General features: G+C 38.1%; 2 protein-coding genes across 3 annotated transcripts; one reads left to right on the top strand and one right to left on the bottom strand.

The window, feature by feature from the left end:
• Nucleotides 1-880: 880 nt before the first annotated feature.
• On the top strand, nt 881-14097 carry nacad (NAC alpha domain containing). Of its 2 annotated transcripts, none has more exons than XM_046834056.1 (9): nt 881-1186; nt 6636-11312; nt 11447-11716; nt 11871-11959; nt 12097-12168; nt 12289-12435; nt 13219-13350; nt 13600-13722; nt 13965-14097. In XM_046834056.1, the coding sequence occupies exons 1-9, from the start codon at nt 1138-1140 to the stop codon at nt 13977-13979; spliced, it is 5574 nt and encodes a 1857-aa protein (XP_046690012.1). In that variant the 5' UTR covers nt 881-1137; the 3' UTR covers nt 13980-14097. The 2 variants fall into 2 exon arrangements, with proteins under 2 accessions (XP_046690012.1, XP_046690013.1); XM_046834057.1 differs by having other exon boundaries at nt 882-1186; nt 11450-11716.
• Nucleotides 14098-16247: 2150 nt separating this feature from the next.
• Nucleotides 16248-20854, bottom strand: glipr2l (GLI pathogenesis-related 2, like). The gene is made up of 5 exons (XM_046877277.1): nt 20501-20854; nt 19720-19828; nt 19509-19612; nt 17753-17830; nt 16248-17288 (listed from the first exon to the last, which is right to left on the bottom strand). The coding sequence occupies exons 1-5, from the start codon at nt 20511-20513 to the stop codon at nt 17128-17130; spliced, it is 465 nt and encodes a 154-aa protein (XP_046733233.1). The 5' UTR covers nt 20514-20854; the 3' UTR covers nt 16248-17127.
• Nucleotides 20855-21610: the final 756 nt, after the last annotated feature.

Raw genomic sequence — 21610 nt, 5'->3', positions numbered from 1 at the left:
TGTGATCAGGTGTCCACAAACGTTTGTGCATATAGTATGATGCCATATAATACCATATGTTAATATTTCTGTGAGACTGGGTTGATGATAGGCTGCATAAATCTTCTGGCAAAAGCTAGAAAGAGATCATGTCTATCATTCTGTGTGCTTTTTCCCCCATATCTATTGTGCTTAAAGTCAGTAAGCTTTGTAAAAACCCTAAAAAATACCTTTAAACATTTATTTACAATAAATAATTGTATGTATTTGGCAAAAAAAAAGTCATAATAGAATAATATTCAGTCAATAATAATCAAATGATTCATTGAATTGTAGTCACTACAGTGTAATGGGTTTCTATGATCATTCATTTGTTTATAAATGCATCTTTAGATGTATCTGTCCAAATCATGCAATCCTTTCGTCCTTATCAAACTAATTAAACTGTTCCAAACCTAAACCTTCCCCTTTCTTTCACTTGGCATTGTTTTACCAAAAGTAGGAAGATAAAGTTTTTCCCAGACTCATGTATAATACTATCATATACATCTTCATCATTTTTCTCTGTGTGTCCTCCAGCAAGACAGCGGTCTACATACACAGTAGAAATCTGCTGACATCATCGTCCAACATCCATTTGCTTAAAAGAGCAAAAGGGGGGGTGGAAGAATTGAGTGATAGAACAAGTGAGAAGAGAAGGACGAAGAGGCTGTAGAATAGCAAAGCAGAGGATATGCAGAAAAAAAAGCAAGAGACAAGGAGTAGAGAGTAAGTGAAAGATAGAGTGAGGGGAGTAGAGATATAAAGTGAGGGAGGGTGTTACAAAAGGAGATAGAGGTTGTGAGACTGCAGGTGGAAAGGGAAAGAGAGAGAGAGAGAGAGAGAGAGAGAGAGAGAGAGAGAGAGAGAGAGAGAGAGAGAGAGAGACAGAGGGAGAGGGGTTGGGCTGAGGACTCGCTGCATTCAGTGGGAGCACTGCAGCTTTCTCTCAGATTCCACCCATCCTTCTGCAGCCTCTCTCTCTCTCTCTCTTTCCCACACACATAAACACACTCAGCAGCCAAGCATCTCAGCAACATACCCTGCACTCATTTGCAGCCTCGTGAGCTCCTGTCCTCCATTTCTAACAAGTGCGTCAGAGGCTGGGTAAGGACCAACATGCCTGGGGATACACAAGGCATGCTGGACACGGATGCAGAGCTACCAGGTGAGACATATGAAACAACATGAATTAGGGAAAGATAAAAAAGAAAGCGATAAATCGAAGAAGTGTGTTTGGCGTTTATCATGATTGCATGGGAGAGTTTGGGATTATGGTAATGTTTGTGAAAGTGTGCAGCTTGTTAGTGATGTGAGCAGAGAAATGTCTTGTGTCTAAAAGAGAAGAGTGGATGCTTTCTATAGGAAGTGTGCAGTTTCTGGGTAAAATAAGAAAGAGAGAGAGAGAGAGAGAGAGGTTGCGTTTGGCCGCACCCTGAAACAGCATCAGCATTGTCCCAAAAGAGATGCTGTAATACATCCAGAGCATGACACAGCATCACTGAGGACCCCTAGCTTGAGAAACAAGTGGCCAAAACAAATGCCTGCTGTAAAAATATGATGTTGATGCATAAAAATGGCTTTTTTTTTGCATAAGAATTATTTGGGGCAGTAGCATTCTTGCTTTGTGCTGTTGCTGCAGTGATACAGCATCTCAGATTAAGTATATTTAATATCTTTGTGTAAATGATATGTATGTGACGTGAATTTATATATATATATATATATATATATAAACACTAGACTCTAGATTTTTGTTTTGCAGTAAACAACAAGGGAGTACTTTCCGAATGCAGCTATAATTGAGGTCAATCTTAAAGATGACCAGGGTGTATAAAGCATCCAAAATGATGGCAGAACACAAGCGTGTGAGTGTGTGAGGTGGCCTAAAAAATAATCTCTCTTGTGCCAGTGTGTCACCACTATCTTTAGCGTACTGAGCAAATTAGATGAGATGAGCAGATAGTCCTCAGTGGAATAACACAGACTTAGAGTAATGCATAGCACTAATGCGTCTTCAGTAGTTCTAAGATGAGATGGTTGTAAAAAAAACAAAAACAATCAAGCATTTAAAAGAAATGAACTATACTAAAATAAAAAAAGCAGCTTCTTTCAATCCATGAAAATGGCTTCTTTCGAATTTATACTGACACTTGGGAATTCTTTCAGCATCCTATTTCATCCAAGGTAATGTGATCTGACCGTACATTCACATATTATGTTGCATTGAAAAGACCAAAAAAAAAGCTTTTAGCTTTTTTTAAAGCAAGGGGTCTTTAAAAGGGGGCCATTATGACGAACTAGAGTGGAGTGACAAGTGCAACGTAAATAGATCTTGGCTGCTTTTGTTTGACCTTTTAATCTAACGTGGCTCATTACATCACACAGTCAGTTGAGGACGTATAGATTGGAGGATAATCTGGAAGCCGTATTTGGTGGAAGTGTATGCTGGGCATGTATGCTTTTTGCTAATTCTTGCTAAACATCCAAATAACAAATCGCTAACAACAAATAAATAATTATTCAAATATTAAATAAATAAATCATTATGTCTCAATCGTCTACTGTAATGTGAACACAGTATTTCACAAAGTTTTACAAAGGACCTGTAACAGACTCACATCACCCATGAATAATTATGGCATCATATAAATACATTTATTTTTTCAAAGCAATATTCATTTCTGGAGTGCAATTTCTGGAGTGCAATTTACATTAATGTACGTTACATTTACATAAATGTACATTAAACCCAGATGCCTGAAATATTGTGAGCTCTTTGTAGAGATTCAATGACTCCTTCTCTTTGTTGGTACAGTATGTGTTTTATTTTTGGAGCCACACACACATTAGGTTTGAGAAGCTGTATGAAATAGAACTAAAATAAAATTGTGGTTATTTTTCACATGCACAATTCACGTACTATGACTGTCTGGAGCAAAAAAATTGAAAAAAATTAAAAAAAATTGCAGAATGAAAACAGAGCTTACAACATCCAAAATTAAGGAAAGAAAGAAATATATATAGAAGATATTAATTATAAAAAATAGTAAGAAAAATAGTAAGAAAAGGTAAGCATTGAGGAATCTGAATATCATGTGATATCAGCATAATGTTGATTCTCCCTAGCATGCAAGGGACTAAATTATTTTTGTAATGTTTTATTTGTAATTATGGAGTATATTTAGCAGAGATGGGACTAATTCGCACAGCAGCACTTCAGATATAAGAGAAATACGCAGAAGCCGGTGAAGAAGTGAAGCTTAAGCTGTTATTTCTCTGGACGTGAGAGATACAGCCATGTCACATCAAAGTGACATGCTCCCAAGAAGTGATCTCAGTTGTTGTTGATAATTTTCAGTCTGCTTTGTAGACACGTCATACGCAGTGTAAAATAGAACTGTGCTGTGTAAAAGGGATTATTCATGGATCTATCATACTTTTTTCACACAATATCAATGGAAACACAGTATTAAGCTGGTAAAGATGGACAGACTTTGAAACAGCAATCATTTCAGTGTGTTTTTGTGTGTAATATTCTGACAACATTCTTAATACGCTCTTGATGATACCTGGTGATATAATGCACTGCCCAACCCTAAAACAGTCTTGAGATACTGCTAGAGCTAAAAGTTTGATCTTTCCAGTGAATTTCACAACCAGCTGCTATTTATCTTTTGTAATCAGAAACAAAGAGTGATTAAGGCATACTTCCATCCAGAACACAGTTTTTTGAGCTATGGGTTGCTTTCCAACACATTAAACCTTTCCAACACATTCCAACACATTTTTTGGGAATATTATTTACAGCATAAAACCAGTTTCTTTTTTGGACATTCTCTGTTGCTGTACCTTTCTTGGGGGTGTTTCCCACAATTTCTTACTTAGAGCCAAGCCTAACATGTGCTTTCCCTAGGCTAGGCAACCACATTTAAATTTTTTCCCAACTGATACTCATTCTGTATCATAGCACAGCACAGTCAAACTTACTTTTCCTCATACTTTTGCTCCCAGGTGACTATGAATGGTTATGAGTGTCGCAGGCTGTCGCTGTGATTGACAGGGAGGAGAGAATATGTTACGCCTACACAGTAGCATATTTACTAGTGGTTGAGTAGAAGATACCAGGAATCGTATTGTGTTGTACAACTAAAATGTGTGGGTTTTTTAATGGTTACTGTTTTATAAAAATTTTGCAGATACGATGACTATGCAAAAAAAAAAAATTGCCCAATCAATGCCGTGCTGAATGTCAGAGAGATTTGACTGAGTCTAGTTTTAATATTTATGTTTAGGTTTGTGGACAGAAACAACGGAAATCTTTTGTTTATTGCCTTACACCTTGTGCACATTCTGTTTTGTAAGCTGCAGGGGTTTGGTAGGGAAGGGCATCCAAGAAAGAGGTCATGCATACAAAGAGGGGAAGAGAGAGAAAGAGAGAGAGAGAGACTGCTGCATCTGTTTGTGCACTCCATGAGCAAATGCAACCCACACATTAGCAGTGTGGTTTTATAAGAACAGGAAGTCTTTTCTTTTATTCTTTTGCTACCCCTCAAACATACACACAATCTGGCAACAACATTATACTGTTTTTCATGCTACGAAATAACAGTTGCTCCGTGTGCCGGGTGTGACAGAATGATGTAATCATTTCGCATCATGAGTAAGCACAACAAACAACCCATAGCAAACATACGTATACACTGGCAGAGCTGAGAGGCTATCTGGCTCACATACGCACAAAGACACACACTAGCTGGGAGAAACAAATAGCAACCTGACAACCACAATCTGAATAACCACAAAATACGTAAACCCGAAAAACATTGCTGGTGTATGATAGAACACTAAGGTAACAATATTAAGTTTGCCATAGCCTAATTTTTACACAGAAATTTCCCCACTGTGGGACGAATAAATTTATATCTTATCTTATCTGATCTTATTTTATTTGGCAGAAATTTTATTTAGATCATTCACTCTAAAACAAGATCCTGGCAACCCCTGATTATTTTTAGACTAGCCCAGAAACTAGCTTGCCTGCAGACTGTTTCCGCCTGTGACCTTGTTCTAAATCTCACACGAAGGTGTTGATTGTGTCTGTTCATGTTTGTGTATCATATAAATACCGCGCAATTATTCAGGTATCTGCAGGTCTTAATGTTAGATAAACCAAAGCCATCAAACCAAACAAATGACATCTTTAAATTACTAGCCTTTGTATGTGATCTGCAACTTGTTTTAGAGTATATTGGGTAAATAGTTTACACATAAACAAGACATAAAACCCTTTTCTGAGAAAAGATCGAGTTCTTCAACCAGATCTCGATTCAGTTAAACATTTATGGGAGATTTTGAATTATCAGATGATGCTCCACATCAATATCACTGGAGGCTTTGAATAATACACATCAAAGTTGCATTGAAGCCCAGAACCTTACTAAACCACTTTATGTTGGTTTTTCCCTCTGTACACACAATAAATTACACTGTCTGTGTGTGCGCTTGCACGACTATTCTGCTGATGGTAAATTAGATTCCTCCTTTTACTGTCAGTACTGTCAGTCTAGGTTTGCCTTGCATGCAGAATGAGGAAATACTTCAATGAGGCAGTTCTTCAACAGGCATTTTAATTGCTGTTTCTCGCTATCTAACTAAGCTCCTTACACAATCACTACCCTCTAGAGTGATGAGATAATTCAAATAGCCTTCTTTAGGAATTATCGCTACAAAGCTGCTGGTGTGTAGCCCAAATTCATACGTAATGCCTGGACCAAAATTGAAAGAATGTTGTAGGTTTTTTAATGTTACTCTAATATTTATTTCGTTAAAAAAGTAAGGGTCTTGAGACCTTTTGAGTTTTACATTTACATTTATGGCATTTGGCAGATGCCCTTATCTAGACTTACTTAACTTATCTAAGCATTTGAGGGTCAAGGGCTTTGCTCAAGGACCCAGCAGTAGCAGCTTGGTGGTGCTGGGATTTGATCTGATCCTTCCCTGAGTCCAATGCCTGAACCACTGAGCTACCGCCTCCAGAGTTTTAACTCCAAATTTAGGCTGTAAATTTTAAAATGTATTTATTTTTTATTTTTTAAAGACTGAAATCATTTATTTAAATCCTATCAACATTAGTCATTGTGACTGTTAACGAAATAGATAACTACTAAGTGCTATACTTATATAGTAGGTTTGTAAATAGATTTAGTTGAAATGTGGCATCAGGTCTTTTGATCATTGATATTAATATGTTGATTTAATGTTCTATAAATTGAAAAACTCAGTGATAGTACAAGAAAGTCAGTAAACCTAAAGAACGTTTGTGATTTACTATTGATTTTATTTCAATGAAATGCCGAAAGCACTTCAGCGAGACTTCTTTCATTGTGGCTGACCTTTCCAAGTCATATACTGAATATTTGATGTGACATTTTGGAGGAATTCCTGAGTATGCATTCATGTCTGCAGCATCAGGAAGTGATAAAAATGTACAAGACCACATATAGCGTTATACAAAGGATTATGTTATGATTTACCAAAGATGACACATAAGCAAACTTATTGCTTATGTATTTCCTAAATTCCTAAAGAAATTCCTAAATCTCCCTCTTTTTCAGATTTGTCCAGGCAAACCTCAAGCTCAACAGCCTCAACTCCAACTGACAGTGCCTCCAGCCCATCACCGAGCACTCCACCCAAGCTCTCTCCACAATGCACCTCTCCCTTTGGACCTCGCTTAGTCATGTCTAAACCAAACACTTCTACTCGACCTCAACCAGAGGGTGCTAGCTTTGAATCAGATAAGCGCACTGTAGGCCGGCTAACCGGGCGGTTTGGTAAAGGTGGATGCAGAAGGGGGCCAGTAAAAATGGAGAGGATTAAAGTTCTAACTGGATCTGAAGTGGAGAGCGACTACCAAGAACCTGAGTCCATGGATGCAAGGGTTGTTATGGGACAAGAAGCATTACTGAAAAACCTGGAGACACAGACTGGTGTGCCTCAGGAAAAAAAGACAAGCAAAGAATCAGCCAGTTCAGAACCACCACACTCAGATACCCTTCTGGTAGGGAGACAGATGATGGTAGAGGAAAAAATTAAACTTGATACTGGTCAAGAGATTGAAAAACCAGACCAGATCAAGACAGCCCCTGAGCAAGAGAAAAGTCTAGATCAGCTACTTGAATGCCCAATTTTAGAAACCAAATCAGCAGATACTGGGCTAACCGAAAGCTGCACCTTTTTCCCAGATGATGAAGGAGACACAGTGTCACTATCTCAGGGTGAAGTGCCTTCCTTGTCCTTCTCCGAGCCCTCCTATCCAGTTGATCCTCAACGCATTGGTGTTCTTCCTGGACTTGACCCAGATCGTTATTACACAGCCCCGTCCACCCCGATTAAGATGGCCTATTGTTCACATCTTAAGCAACAATGGCAACCAGGCAATCCAAGCACAGGTCCGGGTTCACCAACAGATGAGTCTGATCTGTGCTCCCCTCCCACTTCTCCCTCCGGATCCTACATTACTGCTGAAGGTGGCAGTTGGACTTCCTCTTATAATTCTGGCACTTCTCACTCTTGTTCGCCTAATCTAACCGCTGAAGCTGAATTGCAGGAGGTCCCTGCCTGCTATGTGGGCTCTCTTTCTGAGATTGGGGATGAGCTGGGAGATGAAAGGGAGCACTGCCTCTGTAAACCTGTCATGCCAGAGCTAGATGAGAGTGAGGAACATGTGGAGGAACAGATAAAAAGAGAGAGTTGCAGGCCTCACTGGGTGACAGAGAATGTTTCACCACACAGAAGCAGCAGTGGTAGAACCACAACCACATCAGAACTTGAGGGAGGAGGATCCGAGGTCACCTTAGTCAAGGCCGAAATTCCAAGTGCCACTGACATATTACAGTCTTTAGATGACACAGAACAGGGGCTAGAGATGGACTTCAATGACTGTATCTCAGAGCACTTTGCCAGACACAATGCCCCTCTAAGCCTTGAAGAGGATTTTCCCTCAGATTTGGCATGTTCTTCTCCCTTCAGTCACCAGCAGGCAGCAGCTTCAACCACTTTTGAGACAGGCAGTCTAACCCCTGCCACTTGCTCATCAGAGATTTCAGACACTGATAATAACAGCCTGTATAGTGAGATGGGCTCTTCTGCTCTACTTTTCCATGGGTGCTCCAGGGATGATGGACCTTTAGGAGAGGGGATGATTCCTGCATCTATGCTACCAGTTCATGCCAGCTTAATTTTTCAGGCAGATTCAATGGAAATCACATTATTCCCTACAGAAGATGAACCAGAAAATGATGTTGATGCATATGCTGCTGGAGAGGAAGAGGGAGATGTGGATGAATATGATGATGAAGATGAGGACATAAATGATAACAGTGATTTGGAGCAGCATGTTGACGCCCTGAAGATTGTAGCAAGGGGTGCTAATGATCCAAATGAAGAGGATACATCGGCCTCCTTCCTAAATTCACTTTCTGAGATCTCAATAAATGATGGTGTAGATGAGTCATTTGCTTATCAGGATGACACCCAGGAGTCAATTGATTCAACGTCTTGCAATGGAGATGAAGATGATCACCTGTACAGTACAGAGAGACATGCCGAGCTTGCACAGCAATTTCCTGCACAAGAAGACCTTGTGCAGTCAATAAGCCATGCACGACCAGAATCCTCTGGAAGTGAGAGTGAAATGGAGATTTCCTCTGGATCTTCTGGGCCATTGAATGTATTAGTTCAAGAACATATTTCAGTGTGCACGGCGCATGCTGAAGACTTAAGCACGACACGTACTGAAAACATAAGCACACTTAATTCAAAGGCAGAATGTGCAAAGAAACTCGATTCTTCAAGGGATTCTTTAATTGAAGAGAATAAGCAGATAATGGATCTGAAAAATGAAGAAACAGACAACGCATTCTGTGTGGAGGCTCAACAAAGTGTCCATACAAAAATTCAAAGCTCAGGAAATCAAGCGAGCTCAGAAGAAATAGCTAAAGTTTCAGAGACCTACATTAAACCTATACTTTGTGTGCTTGGTGCCACAGCAGCAGGCACAGACAATAAGATAAATATTCAAGATGACAAAGATCTAGATCAGAAAAATGGAAATAACTCTGAATTCATTATTACCTCACTCCAGCTTAATGAGACAGCAACTAATGATCTCAACAAGGGAGTCCCTTTGTTGTCCTATCCTAAAGATGATTGTAGCCCCACAAACATACCAGTTTGTGCCTATCCCGAACTGTCTGAAGTACCAGATAACTTAACTCCGGCTGATATTTCCCCAACTGAACAGTCTCTTGACCAAGACAACCTGACCGAAAATCAACCCAGCACAGAGGATATAGGATGCGTTGGCTCTTTAAATATGTCCTCTTCTACTTACAGCATTCTCGCCATCTCACCAAAGAAGGAGAACTCCCGAAATAGCATAACAGAAAAGAGTGTTTCTGTTGAGGATTGGGTGCCAGAAGAGCCCTTGTCTTTAGACACATGCTGTAACTTTAGGCCTGAGAATTTGCTTATGTGTGAGATAGCTGGAACGCTGCACAATAAAGGGCTATCTGTAGCTCCCAACCTTTCGGCTCAAGATAACATCATGGGTGACCTTGAAGACAACAACAGCTATTGTGACTTGCCAGAAAAGATGGAAAATAATGAGGCTAGTATGCTGGAGTCAAATCTGTCCACTTGGAAATCCATTGAGGACCTTTCAGAGGCAGGAGGAGGTGAAGATGATGCAAACAACCTCCAGAGTCCAGACAATAACGCACTTATACAATGCCATCCAGGAAAAAAGCAGGAAACCACATGGAACAACCAAGAAAAGAGCTGTTCGCCCAGTATCCCAGGTGTACAATCAATGTGTATACCTTTAAATATCCTTTCACCCAATGAGAAAGATGAAAAAGACCAAATCACTGACACAGAGTTTAACATACCTGGGGAACCTACATCACAAATGTTTATAGACGGATGTCCTGACATTTTGCCTAAAGAGGAGCAAGTTCTTGATTCAGCTCAAGAACACGATGAAGAACTGATTGCAGGTTCTACCAACTCTTACAAACAAAATGATCTCTGTGGGCCCCACTCAGCAAATCAAATATCAGACAAACCGAGGGACACAAAAATTCCAGAACCCTCAAAAAAAATGTGCATGGAAAATACACATTCGGTAGTATTAGAGAACAAGGATGTATTTAAACTCGAAGGGGGCTCATTTGGCAAATTTGAACACAGAAGGAAATCTTCTGACAAGTCTCCGATACACAAGGAAACAGCTACCTGCTCTAATAAAGGGGTTACAAGTGGCGTGGCAAATCTAAATACCAGACAATTACAGTCTAACATTACAAAAGGTGAAAATCAGCCTAATTCTGGTAGTCAAGTGGCTCACAAAGAAATTGAACCAAAGACTGAAAGAAAGGGATGTACTTCACTCAAAGAAGAGGAGGATAAGAAAGATGTGGAAAAATGTCCTAAAGAGGCAGAAAATGAAATTGTCACAGAAAAAAGTTATGTTTTAGAAGTGAGCAAACAGGTGACTAAAGTCTCACAGAAATCAAATAACTCTGAATCAGAAAAAATAGAACCGAATACCACTATTGTCAGCTCTGGTCCAGAAAACACTGACAACAGCAGAACAGTTGCTGCCCTGGAGAAAAAGGAAGACGTCAAAGACAGTACTCCGGAACCTCAACAACAAATACACACAACTGATGCTAGAAGAGAGAAAACCAATCATCAAACACCAGTACAAACTATACTCCACCCTGCAGTCTCCAGCTCCAATACTCTTAAGACAAACCCTAATTTGGGAGAATCACTGAGTTCTACTGACTCAAATGTTCTTGGTGATTCAGATAAAAAAGAAGCACTTAATCTTGGCCCCTCAGAAGGACTGGAATCAGACAAAAGCACACAAGATGCCAGTGAAAACGAGGTCAGGTCTACTTTTGTAGAAGAAATTTTTAAACTCAGCAGACCTCCGGCTCCTTCCTCATCCGCAAATGTGCTGGATGAGGACCTTCCTGCACCTATACAAGAGTCCCAGGCTTCATTTACCAGTTCTCAAATACACAGTCTCCTCACTCATACCAAAACAGCACTAAATGATGGACATGCATCACAGACCCCTCTTCGAGCGATAAATGTGGAACAGCCAGATGTTGAGTCTGAGAAAGAATCATCGGTCTCACTTAGAATACAGGATACGCATCAAAATGTGAATGAGCAGTCAGGCTTACAATCAAAAACCTGCAGACAAGAGAAACCAGAAGGTGTGTGTTATTTGAAATCACTGCACTATTGTTTGTTAAATGTACAGAAGCAATATTATGCCGAATTAATATCTGGATATACATGGTTACCCTTAACAATAAAACAACTGATGCATTTTTTTTGTTCTTTTAAGCAGTATGTATGGAACACTGGCCAGAGTCACCTAAACGTACACAAACCCGCCCTACTCGATGTATAGGACACAGAGAGTGTAGTCCTGCTCACAGACAATCAGACTTGAGCAATGACAGAGAGATATTACCATGTATCACCTCTGCTTTAAATATCCCGGTGCAAGCACGGCAGACTCCACCTGAAAAGCACATTGATCACCAGGATGGGAGTTCAATCCACTACAGAACAACAGACTCAAAAGAAGAGGATCTCTCCTTAAAAAATACAAGTATTATTTTTTTTTGTCTTACTGAAAATGCATGAGCTCAATATTTCATTTTTAATAATCATGCCTTTTTAACTTGCATGAGTCACTTATACTAATTCATTGATTACAAAAAGTTTACACTGTCTCTATCTATCCCTATGTTTCAATTACAAAGTGGGCTCATGTAATGAAACTGACAGTGATGGATCAATTCCTGAGCTGGAAGAACCAAGCAGAAGCCTCTTAAAAACCTCAGACCCAGAAGTATGTCTATAATATGTCTTTATGTAGTTTATTTATAATATGTGTTCATACACATATGTGTAGATGCCGGTATGAAACAAGCTGCATGCAAGAAAAATGAATTTATAACAAAGTGTATCTGATTCGCCCTCTCTCAGATATCACATGCTACAAATGATGAGTCAGTGAGCAAAACTAAGCAGAGCCGAAGTGAGAAAAAAGCACGAAAGGTACACGAAAGGTTCAACTTTTAGAGCCTTATAACAATATTTCTCTTACAATAATGCCTGTTCTTGCTCTTTTTGCTAAAAATATATATTTTTCTGTTTTGGTTTGGATGTCTTTTCTAGGCTATGTCTAAGCTTGGCTTAAAACAGATCCACGGAGTAACACGGATCACTATCCGGAAGTCCAAGAATATCCTGTTTGTTATCACACGCCCAGATGTCTTCAAAAGCCCTGCATCAGATATCTACATAGTCTTTGGGGAGGCTAAGGTTAGCATTTTTGTTAGCTTTTAATCATTTTTGCAACTTTTGTCCAGTGGTTATTAAAATTAAACCTCATGTGAAGGTAAAAATTTCTAAAAACATGAATATAACTAAATAACTAAATACATATATAGCCATATGTGGTCCTTTTACAGAAGCGTTTTACAATTGCTAGAGGCACACAATTGTATAGGATGTGATAGCATCAAATTCTCCTTTCACTTGAACCAGAAGTCCCAAATCTGTTTCAACATGACAATGCCCCTGTACCCATGGGTAACATAGGTTGTAGTGAAAGAACTTAAGTGGGTTGTTATAGAGCTTTGACCTAGAGCACCTCATCTACATCAGTATATATATATATGTATGTATACAGTATATATATGTATGTGTGTGTGTGTGTGTGTGTGTGTGTGTGTGTGTGTGTGTGTATAGATATATATATTACATTTTTGTCTTTAAATAAGACCATTTAAAATGTCTTGCTTTATTGTTTTACACACCACCATTTTCCATTTTTAACTGTGAATTCATATTTTAAATCTGACACAGAATAAACATATGTTTCTCTGTCTTTAATTTCATAGAAAAATGGGATCTTACCTAATATTTCTGAAGGCTGTGGTCAATCTCTGGTCCAAAAATCTGCTTTCAGTTGCAATAATTTTATTTAAACATTTGATGACCCTAGTACAAGTACTTTTTGACAAGAACAATTAACTTTAGTGTAGGCTTGTAAATTATGCCTCAAATACATCAAAAAAACATTTATCCATTACACCATTACAGATTGAGGACCTGTCACAACAAGTTCACAAGGCTGCTGCGGAGAAATTTAAGGTTCCCCTTGACCCATCACCACTGACCCCTGACATCATGCCCAGCCTCACAATAAAAGAGGAGAGCGAGGAAGAAGAGGAGGTAAAGAAATTACACCATCTTTTCAATAGCTTTTTAGTAACTTGATGCTCATGATGTTTATTGAAATGTAATTGGCATGATGACGAATGGAGTTTGGAAAGATTTTATTCAGATTACCAGCAATCTTGTGGGCATGGTCTTTGTCCTTAACCTCACATAGCATAACAATTCCATTTGGCCACCTCTATTACACCGATGTCTCCACTGGCCTAAAATGAACAAATAATTTTATGACTATCTCTCAATCAGGTGGATGAGAGTGGACTGGAACAGAGAGATATAGAGCTGGTAATGGCACAAGCTAACGTGGCTCGCGCTAAAGCTGTCCGCGCACTACGTCACAACAAGAACGATATTGTCAATGCTATTATGGTAAGAATATTTCTTTTTATAGTGTATCATCTTATAAACATGTATATGATTTTTTTTTTTTTTTTTTTATAAATATAATACTGTTACAGGAGATTATTCAAAAAGGCTTCTACAAAATTTCTTATTCACAAAGTGTCTGTCTGTCTGTCTGTCTGTCTGTCTGTCTGTCTATCTATCTATCTATCTATCTATCTATCTATCTATCTATCTATCTATCTATCTATCTATCTATCTATCTTCAGGAGCTAACCATGTGATAGAAGAGGTCTTGCCTGCCCCAGCTTTTCTTCCTGGCATTCCCATCAACCTTTCCCAGTAATGCTGCAACATACCGTCAATGCCCCTTACCTGCTAAATAAACTCTATAAAAACTGACCTGTTTGTCGTTTCATATATTTAATTATCTGAAAGTCACCCACACAGTGTAATAATTGTGATATTTTTGATGCATGTCTACATTTGCAGTTTTTCCCAGTTGCTTTTGAGCATTTGTCAGATCAGAAATGAAATTCTCAAAACTCCTTGTTCAACCTCCACGTCATTTAGTCACATGTGCACATCAAATATACAATTCTTGTTGCTTTGATCAAATTGCGACTGCAGTAGTACATTCATTTACAGTTTTTCTCAGTTGCTTTGGAGCATTTCTCTAATCATACTTACTATTTGCAAACCAGTAAGTGCATTCTCATAACAATTTGTACAAAGCCCAATACATTGGATGTACTTTTCTTGAAATCCTTAGTTCTCTCTCAAAATTAAGTATTTGTGTCAAGGAACATCTCATTCCCATCAGAATGAAAAGTCCCTTTTTCATTGTTCACAAACAGAATCATCAAAATGTTTAGTCATGCTGTCAGTATGACGCTGCAGTTTCAGAATTTCTTGATATAAACTTATGTTTGGATCACAGTGACAATGCACAAAATGTTGTGTTCAAGTGTTCATTTTTGCATATTTGATTTATTTTGATTGCAAGAGACCAGACAGACAGGATTGACACTTTTACTATAATTTAAAGATTTTCGTTCGTTTTTTGGTTGTTCATCCATTTTCAGAATTTATAATTATTTGTTTTGCTCTGTCTGTATAGAGTCTTTAATTGAAGGTTCACAAGATTCACCTTTGACCTGTTTTAGAGAACCACTTGATCATTGGTTGATCTGATGCCATTACTCGCTGTCACTAGTAAAATTCAAGATTCATCTGCACAATTCATCAATCTAATGTTTTATAGGAAGTTAAGCTTGACAGATGATGACAACTGCTCTAACAATATTTCATTCAATGACTGATGCTCAGATGTGTTTGGGGGTTAAGACGATTCAAGATTGTAATATAATATATTTTGATAAAAATGACAAACAAATGATAATGTAGAAAACAGCAGACACTTGTAATGCTTTTATGATGTGCAGAAGTGACTACATGATGTGGAGGTTAAAGAAGTAGTTTTGAGAACTAATTTCTGATCTGAGAAATGCTTAAAAGCAACTGAGAAAAACTGTATTATATATATATATATATATATATATATATATATATATATATATATATATATATAATCCTTTGCTAATGGCTCAATTTCGGTGATGGCAAAACTAGAATTTGTGTCAAAGACCTGTTTTAAACACACAATATATAAGACCATGATATCTATTCATTCATAGTTCGATCTTCAGTAACTACCTACTCCTGGTCTATGCTTTATTCATGGAACAATGTGCATAAAAAGGATAAATACCCTGGAGTGGACACAAGTCTATTGTATGTCACCATGTCCATGTGCATTCACACTCATTTACACTTTGCGCAGATTAGCATAGAGAAATGCACATTCTGTCATGTTCTTGTGAGATGGAGGAAATCACAGAAACCAGTGTAATTAGGATGCTTGTTACTAATTTTTGTTTAAAATGTTCAAATATTAAGAACATTTGCCTCACACCTCCTAAGTTGGGGGAGTTAGTAGGGTGTTAGTAAAGTCTGGAACCGATGTTGGGGGAGGAGGCCTGGGGTGTATTCAGCATTCCATTTTATCCCAAAGGTGTTCAGTAGGGTTGACATCAGAGCTCTATAGCAGACCACTCAAGACCTTCCACTCTAACCCATGTTAAGCATATCTTCATGGCGCTGGCCTGGTGCACAGGGGTATTGTCATGCTGGAACAGGTTTGGGTCTCCGAGTTCAAGTGAAGGGAAAATATAATTCTACCACATTCAGTTGTGTGCCTTAAAGTCATGTTAACAGTTTGGGGAAGAGACACATAGAGCTGAAAAAGAGTGTGTGACAATGGGCCTTGTAATGGTTTGGCACCCTATCCAAGGTGTCCCCTGCTTTGTGCTTAGAGTTCCCTGAAATAGGCTCAACCCTATTTACGTCGTTCGGAAAATTAACAGATTTAAAAAAAATTTGCAAATGCAATAAAAAAATATAAAATGCAGTAACGCATTTTAGGCTGTTCATTGTTAATCGGCAGTTCACGAATTCACAAGCATTAGGAGTAAAGATTGATGACACACCACTGTATAAAAGATATGGTTTATTCATTTATTACATTTACGGCATTTGGCAGATAGTGTTCGTAATACTAGACCAGTTGTTGAAGAAACAGAGAACAAAGTATTAGATTAAAGTCAAGTCTATCGCTGCCATGTGGTCCAAAAAGTTATAATGTGTACAGTTCAAAGTGTTTTGTTGTGAAGTATACAGAATGAAAGATTTGTGAATTGAAAAAAAAACACAACTGTATGGTTAGACTAGCCAAAGACTAGTGTTTTTTAAATTTCCGTCTTCTAAGTAACAACAGATATAAAAAACTCCCATTGCTGTGTTATGAATGAAATGTAAAACTGAAAGACAAACTCACACAGACATGTTTAAATGTTTAGTGCTGTCGGTCATTCAAACAACAACCGTGAAAAAATACAGACAAAACACTAGCTTTTTTCTTTAATGGAAAGGAGAAACATTTGAAAACATGCCATAGGCTTATGTTCAGTGCTTCAGCGTTAAACTGAAACACCATGAACCATTTATGTGGACATTTCTAGAGCTTACCCTTGAATTTCACCTTTAACTATAATACAGGAGACTGTGTGTTTGTGTATGAGCACTAGGGGATTATTTATCTGAAATTACATGTCTAAAAATACATAGGCACTTATATTAGCTGAATGATCTTACAATACTGTAAAGATGTTCCAATTTTCAGGTTTAACATGGACTAAGCTTAGTATTAAAAATAAATGTAACATTCTAAGGCCAACTAAACTGTAAGGCATCAGTGTGTTTAAAAAAAAAAGAAAAAAAAAAGCCCTGTAAGGCTTCAATGCACTGCTTTCAGACCAGTGTTCAATCTGCCCTAACAATCCATGGACCTCTAGCTCCACATTCATGTCAGGATCAGCTCTTAGGAGGCAAGACATTAGCCTGAAAGTGGCCCTGATTAGTGATATTCCCAGCAGGAAAGTAGCGAGCCACCACAAACGTGGAGCCATCGGATGCAACGGCTTTACCGACACCCAGCTTCTTTGAGCTCTTCCACACCATCGCAGTGAAGTGACCTGAATAAGGGATGACAAATAAGTTACTTAGAAGTAGGAGCGTCAGAATGTCAGAGTGATTTCGTAAGCGCAACTGCGCAAAATATTTACGTATCAAGAGAGGAAGTGAAAAGGAATGGATAGCATTTATCACATTGAAAATGTTCTCTTGCTCAGCTTCCTTCCTTTAAACTTCCCCTTTTTTCGTCTCCATGGTGATTTGCTAATAAAATCACCAAATAATAGATAGTTCCAAGATAGAGGTGACACAATCCAACTGCCTTTAATGCTTGTGGTATGCTGGGAGATATTACTCATGAACAGTTTTGTTTATTGAACATCCTGGGCGAGGGGCTTTCTGGAAACACTTGTCAAATATAATGCTGCTTTTTTCTTCAAATGATAGCTTCAGCTTATTGGGATTAAAAAATATTTTCCATCATAAAGCCAAGCTAATTCAGGGTTAAATTGAAGAGCATGCTTACCAGTTCCTGAGGAGAATCCAGGCTGGTTAAAGTTGTACTGGTTCACTTCATTATACCAGCGATCAGACACATCCTTTCCTATCAGCAAAAACATTAGTACTGACTGTTAACATACCATTGTCATTTATGGCATTTGGCAGACATCCTTTATCCAGAGTCGAATTAACAGTTATTTTTACAACTGAGCAGTTGAGGGTTAAAAGCCTTGCTCAAGGGTTTCAGCTTGATGGTGTTGAGATTTGAAGTCACGATTGAATTCAATTTTAATTCAATTAATTTTTATTTGTATAGCGGCGCTTATATTATATATTTTTTTATTTTTATCACCACATAAAACTATTACTATAATAGCGCTTTAAACAATGGACATTGTCTCAACGCAGCTTTACACAGATAATGTGGTGATAAAAATGAATAAGATGTTCTTTAGAGTGTAAGTTTGTCCCTGATGAGCGAGCCGGTGGCAACTGTGGCAGGGAAAAACTCCCTGAGATAGCATAAGGAAGAAACTTAGAGGAACCAGACTAAAGAGGAAACCCATCCTCATCTGGGTGGATCTAAGCTTTTAACCGAAGATTTGTACAAAAAATGCATGTTGCATTCCTTCTGACTTCAGACCCCATTTAGATATGTTTTAGTAAAAGTAATATAAATGTTACATTGGGATCAGTCATTTCTTTGTTCGATTAAATGGTTGATTATTTTTTATTTTTACATGCTTATAAAAGACACAATATTGTGAAATTACAAATTATAAGCACTCCTACCACACCCTGAAAGAGGAAATATGGACAAGATCTAGACCACTTTACGCAGTAATTTCACCTCATGAAATAAAGCTTAAATGTGCATTATCACAAAGCAGCTTTAGAGAAATATAGTACACGAATTAAGAATATAACTTTTAACATTTTTACAATCATAAAATAATTAATTTTTTACATTCATAAATGTTTTTCTCTAATAAAGGTGAGAAAGAAAAGTAAAAATGTCATTAGATTATATGAGGAAGAAACCTTGACAGGAACCAGACTCAAAACTGAACCCATCCTCATCTGGGTGATAGTGAATATTATGTATCTCATTTACAAGTCCACCAACTAACTTAGTGTTTTCCTAAAATGTCCCTACATTATCCCTCAAGTAGCATTAGCATAGGCAACTGACAAAACATAGCATACGCTGTTGCTGCCATGTACTGGTTTGGGTAATTAAAAGCAGCTTTTTCAAGCAAAATCTGTGTTTGAAAAAACACAGGGCCTCATATTTATAAACTGGCTACACGAAAAACCCTGTACACAAGTCTCTCAATATCTCAGTATCTTATAACATACTGTATTTTAAAGAAATACCTATGAGCCAGCAAAAATGCTCAATGAAGTAAACGCATCGTACCAAACATTTAGGAAACATACAAAAATATATTTCATTTGCACTATAAAGACAACAAATATACTATATATTCAGGCTCACACAATCTTTTTGTTTCTGTTCAAACTCTTTCTAAACTTTAATGTATGTTTGTCACACATTATGAATCACCCTGGACTGGTCAGACATTCCATTCCGCTTAGTCAGCATATTAACAAGGCTAACATGGAGAGTGTCACTACAAAATCAGTCCCAGCTGTTGCAAAGGGAAGAGCAGACAGGGGTGAAGAGGAGGTGCAGCCATGTTTAAACAACATTAGCATTTGCCATGTTTGGAACAAAATCTCAGTAAGACTTTTTTCCCCCATTAAGTCAGTATTCTTACCGGTTTGATCATAAGATGCCCAGGCCAGATTTTCCCCACAGTTTCCTCTACTGGATTCAACACTGTGCTTTAAAATCCTGGTGCTAGCCAAACTCTCTGAATATCTGAAATAACAAAGTGGGTGGTGATACGGAACAAAAACAGACCAGTGTTAGTGTGATCAGAGTAGCAGGCAGGAAAATAATCTATTACACTGTGTGAGCAGTCTTACCTCACCGCCTCTCTGCAAAGTTTTTTGCTGAGCTTCATTGGCGGCGCTTGATGCTTCTTTCTGTACTCGTTGTGAGACTTCAGCACCTCCTCGTTGAACGTCTTTGAGGCTAAAAGAGAGATTACAAAGCCACAGTCCCAATAATAAATGATACAGCTGCAGTATAAGATTTGCACTTAACATTTGTTTATTCGGGGGACTTTTGTACTCCAGAACGCTGATTATCTATTTCGTACAAGGGACCCCCATTGTACGATGTCCCACAGATTTGTGACTGCATGTTGACAATACACTCACTGTAAAGACACACACCCATGTTACACACACAGAATTACAAAACTTATTTTATACTTCACCAATAATGTCTTTTTTTTTGTTGTTAAACTTAACCATAACCTGAGCCATGTTAGTTAAAGGGAAATAGATCATATTATATAAAGGCATGACATTTCTAAGCCTCATTTTGGCCACATTGGGTCTGCAGGATTTGAGGTTTAAGTAACTTTAAGCTATGTATTTTCGAAACTTGACTTTAGCACCAAAAGCTAAACAATCCATCCTTGTAAGAACAATTATGGCTACTTAATGGGCCTATTAATAAAACCAACTACATCATACTAGATGCTAAACAATGCAGTGCCTATGGTCTCCATCTCACACACAAAGCAAGCCAGTTTAATATAATTGCATACATGATTGTCTGTAAAAAAGACTCTCATTAAAAATAACAAAACTGTGACATAGTAATCTGAAATTTCATAATAAATCCAGGTTTTCTTACCTGACTTGCCCATGATGAAGAGAGATTCCTTTCGTGGCCTTGTGCTTTTTCACTGCTCTTGGCAGCTTCCACCCTTTCTCTTTCTCTCTCTCTCTCTTTTTCTCTCTCGCTTCCTCTCCCTCTCCCCCTCTCTTCTCAGACTGCTTTCAAGTCTTGCTGTCCTGCAATTCATCCACTTGCTAGATCTCACTTAACCATGAACACACACTCTGCAGTAAGCAGTTCAAAATCCAGACTGTGAAAGTGCGTTACCTTTCACTCCTTTTTCTTTTGTATCACATTCCCTCCTCTCTCTCTCTCTCTCTCTCTCACACTCTCACTCTCTCTCAGTCCTACTCTTTCTGTGCATGTGAAGACAGCAGAGAGAAGGAAACCTCTTTGATTACATCATCACTATGAGCCATGTGACCTTATATGGGACCTTATTTGGGGCTGCCTGCTTTCACATGGAAACAGTAATCCAGAGCACAGCTGTAGGCTTACAAAAGAAGGGCTCAACTGTTACAAGCATGTCTGATCAACCGAGGGTCAGAATTACACAAGAACAGCATGCTATTACTTTTTGAGAATGTTTGCATTGTGTTTTTTCCCCATGCTCCTTCGTGGTTACACACATTATTTTTCATCTGTTGTTAAAGCTGGAAAAATATCAAGAGATTAAAAAATGCAGAATAATTACATGTATAAATATCCAAATAAATATGAATGTATAAATAATAATCAGTATAAATTTGAATATTGCAAGCGTTCAAATCAATATGTCATATTAATAATAAAAAGCTGCATAAAGCAGCTTTTGTAAAGAAGGGTCTGTAAAGAAGAATGGATGGATATTATTTGAGTAGATATTTTTGGCTACAGTCAAAGACTCAAACTCTTACATCTCAAGCACAATGATGGTCTAGATAACAGATTCCGTACCATAAAACGCTGATAGGTTGTAAATGGGTGTAAACATGTACAGCAAGATTATCATTACATACACACTTATCTTAGCACACACATTTGCTTTCCTAACACTCCATGCTTTGCTGTTGGAGTTTTCACCAAACACATTACCACCATTATCAAAAAATATTTTTGAAGCCTGTATGTGCTCTAAAGATGAGA

The sequence above is a fragment of the Silurus meridionalis genome, chromosome 21 (assembly GCF_014805685.1).
Source record: "Silurus meridionalis isolate SWU-2019-XX chromosome 21, ASM1480568v1, whole genome shotgun sequence".
Taxonomy (NCBI): Eukaryota; Metazoa; Chordata; class Actinopteri; order Siluriformes; family Siluridae; genus Silurus; species Silurus meridionalis.
The sequence above is the reverse complement of the archived record's forward strand: the minus strand, read 5'-3'. Positions and strand labels throughout refer to the sequence as shown.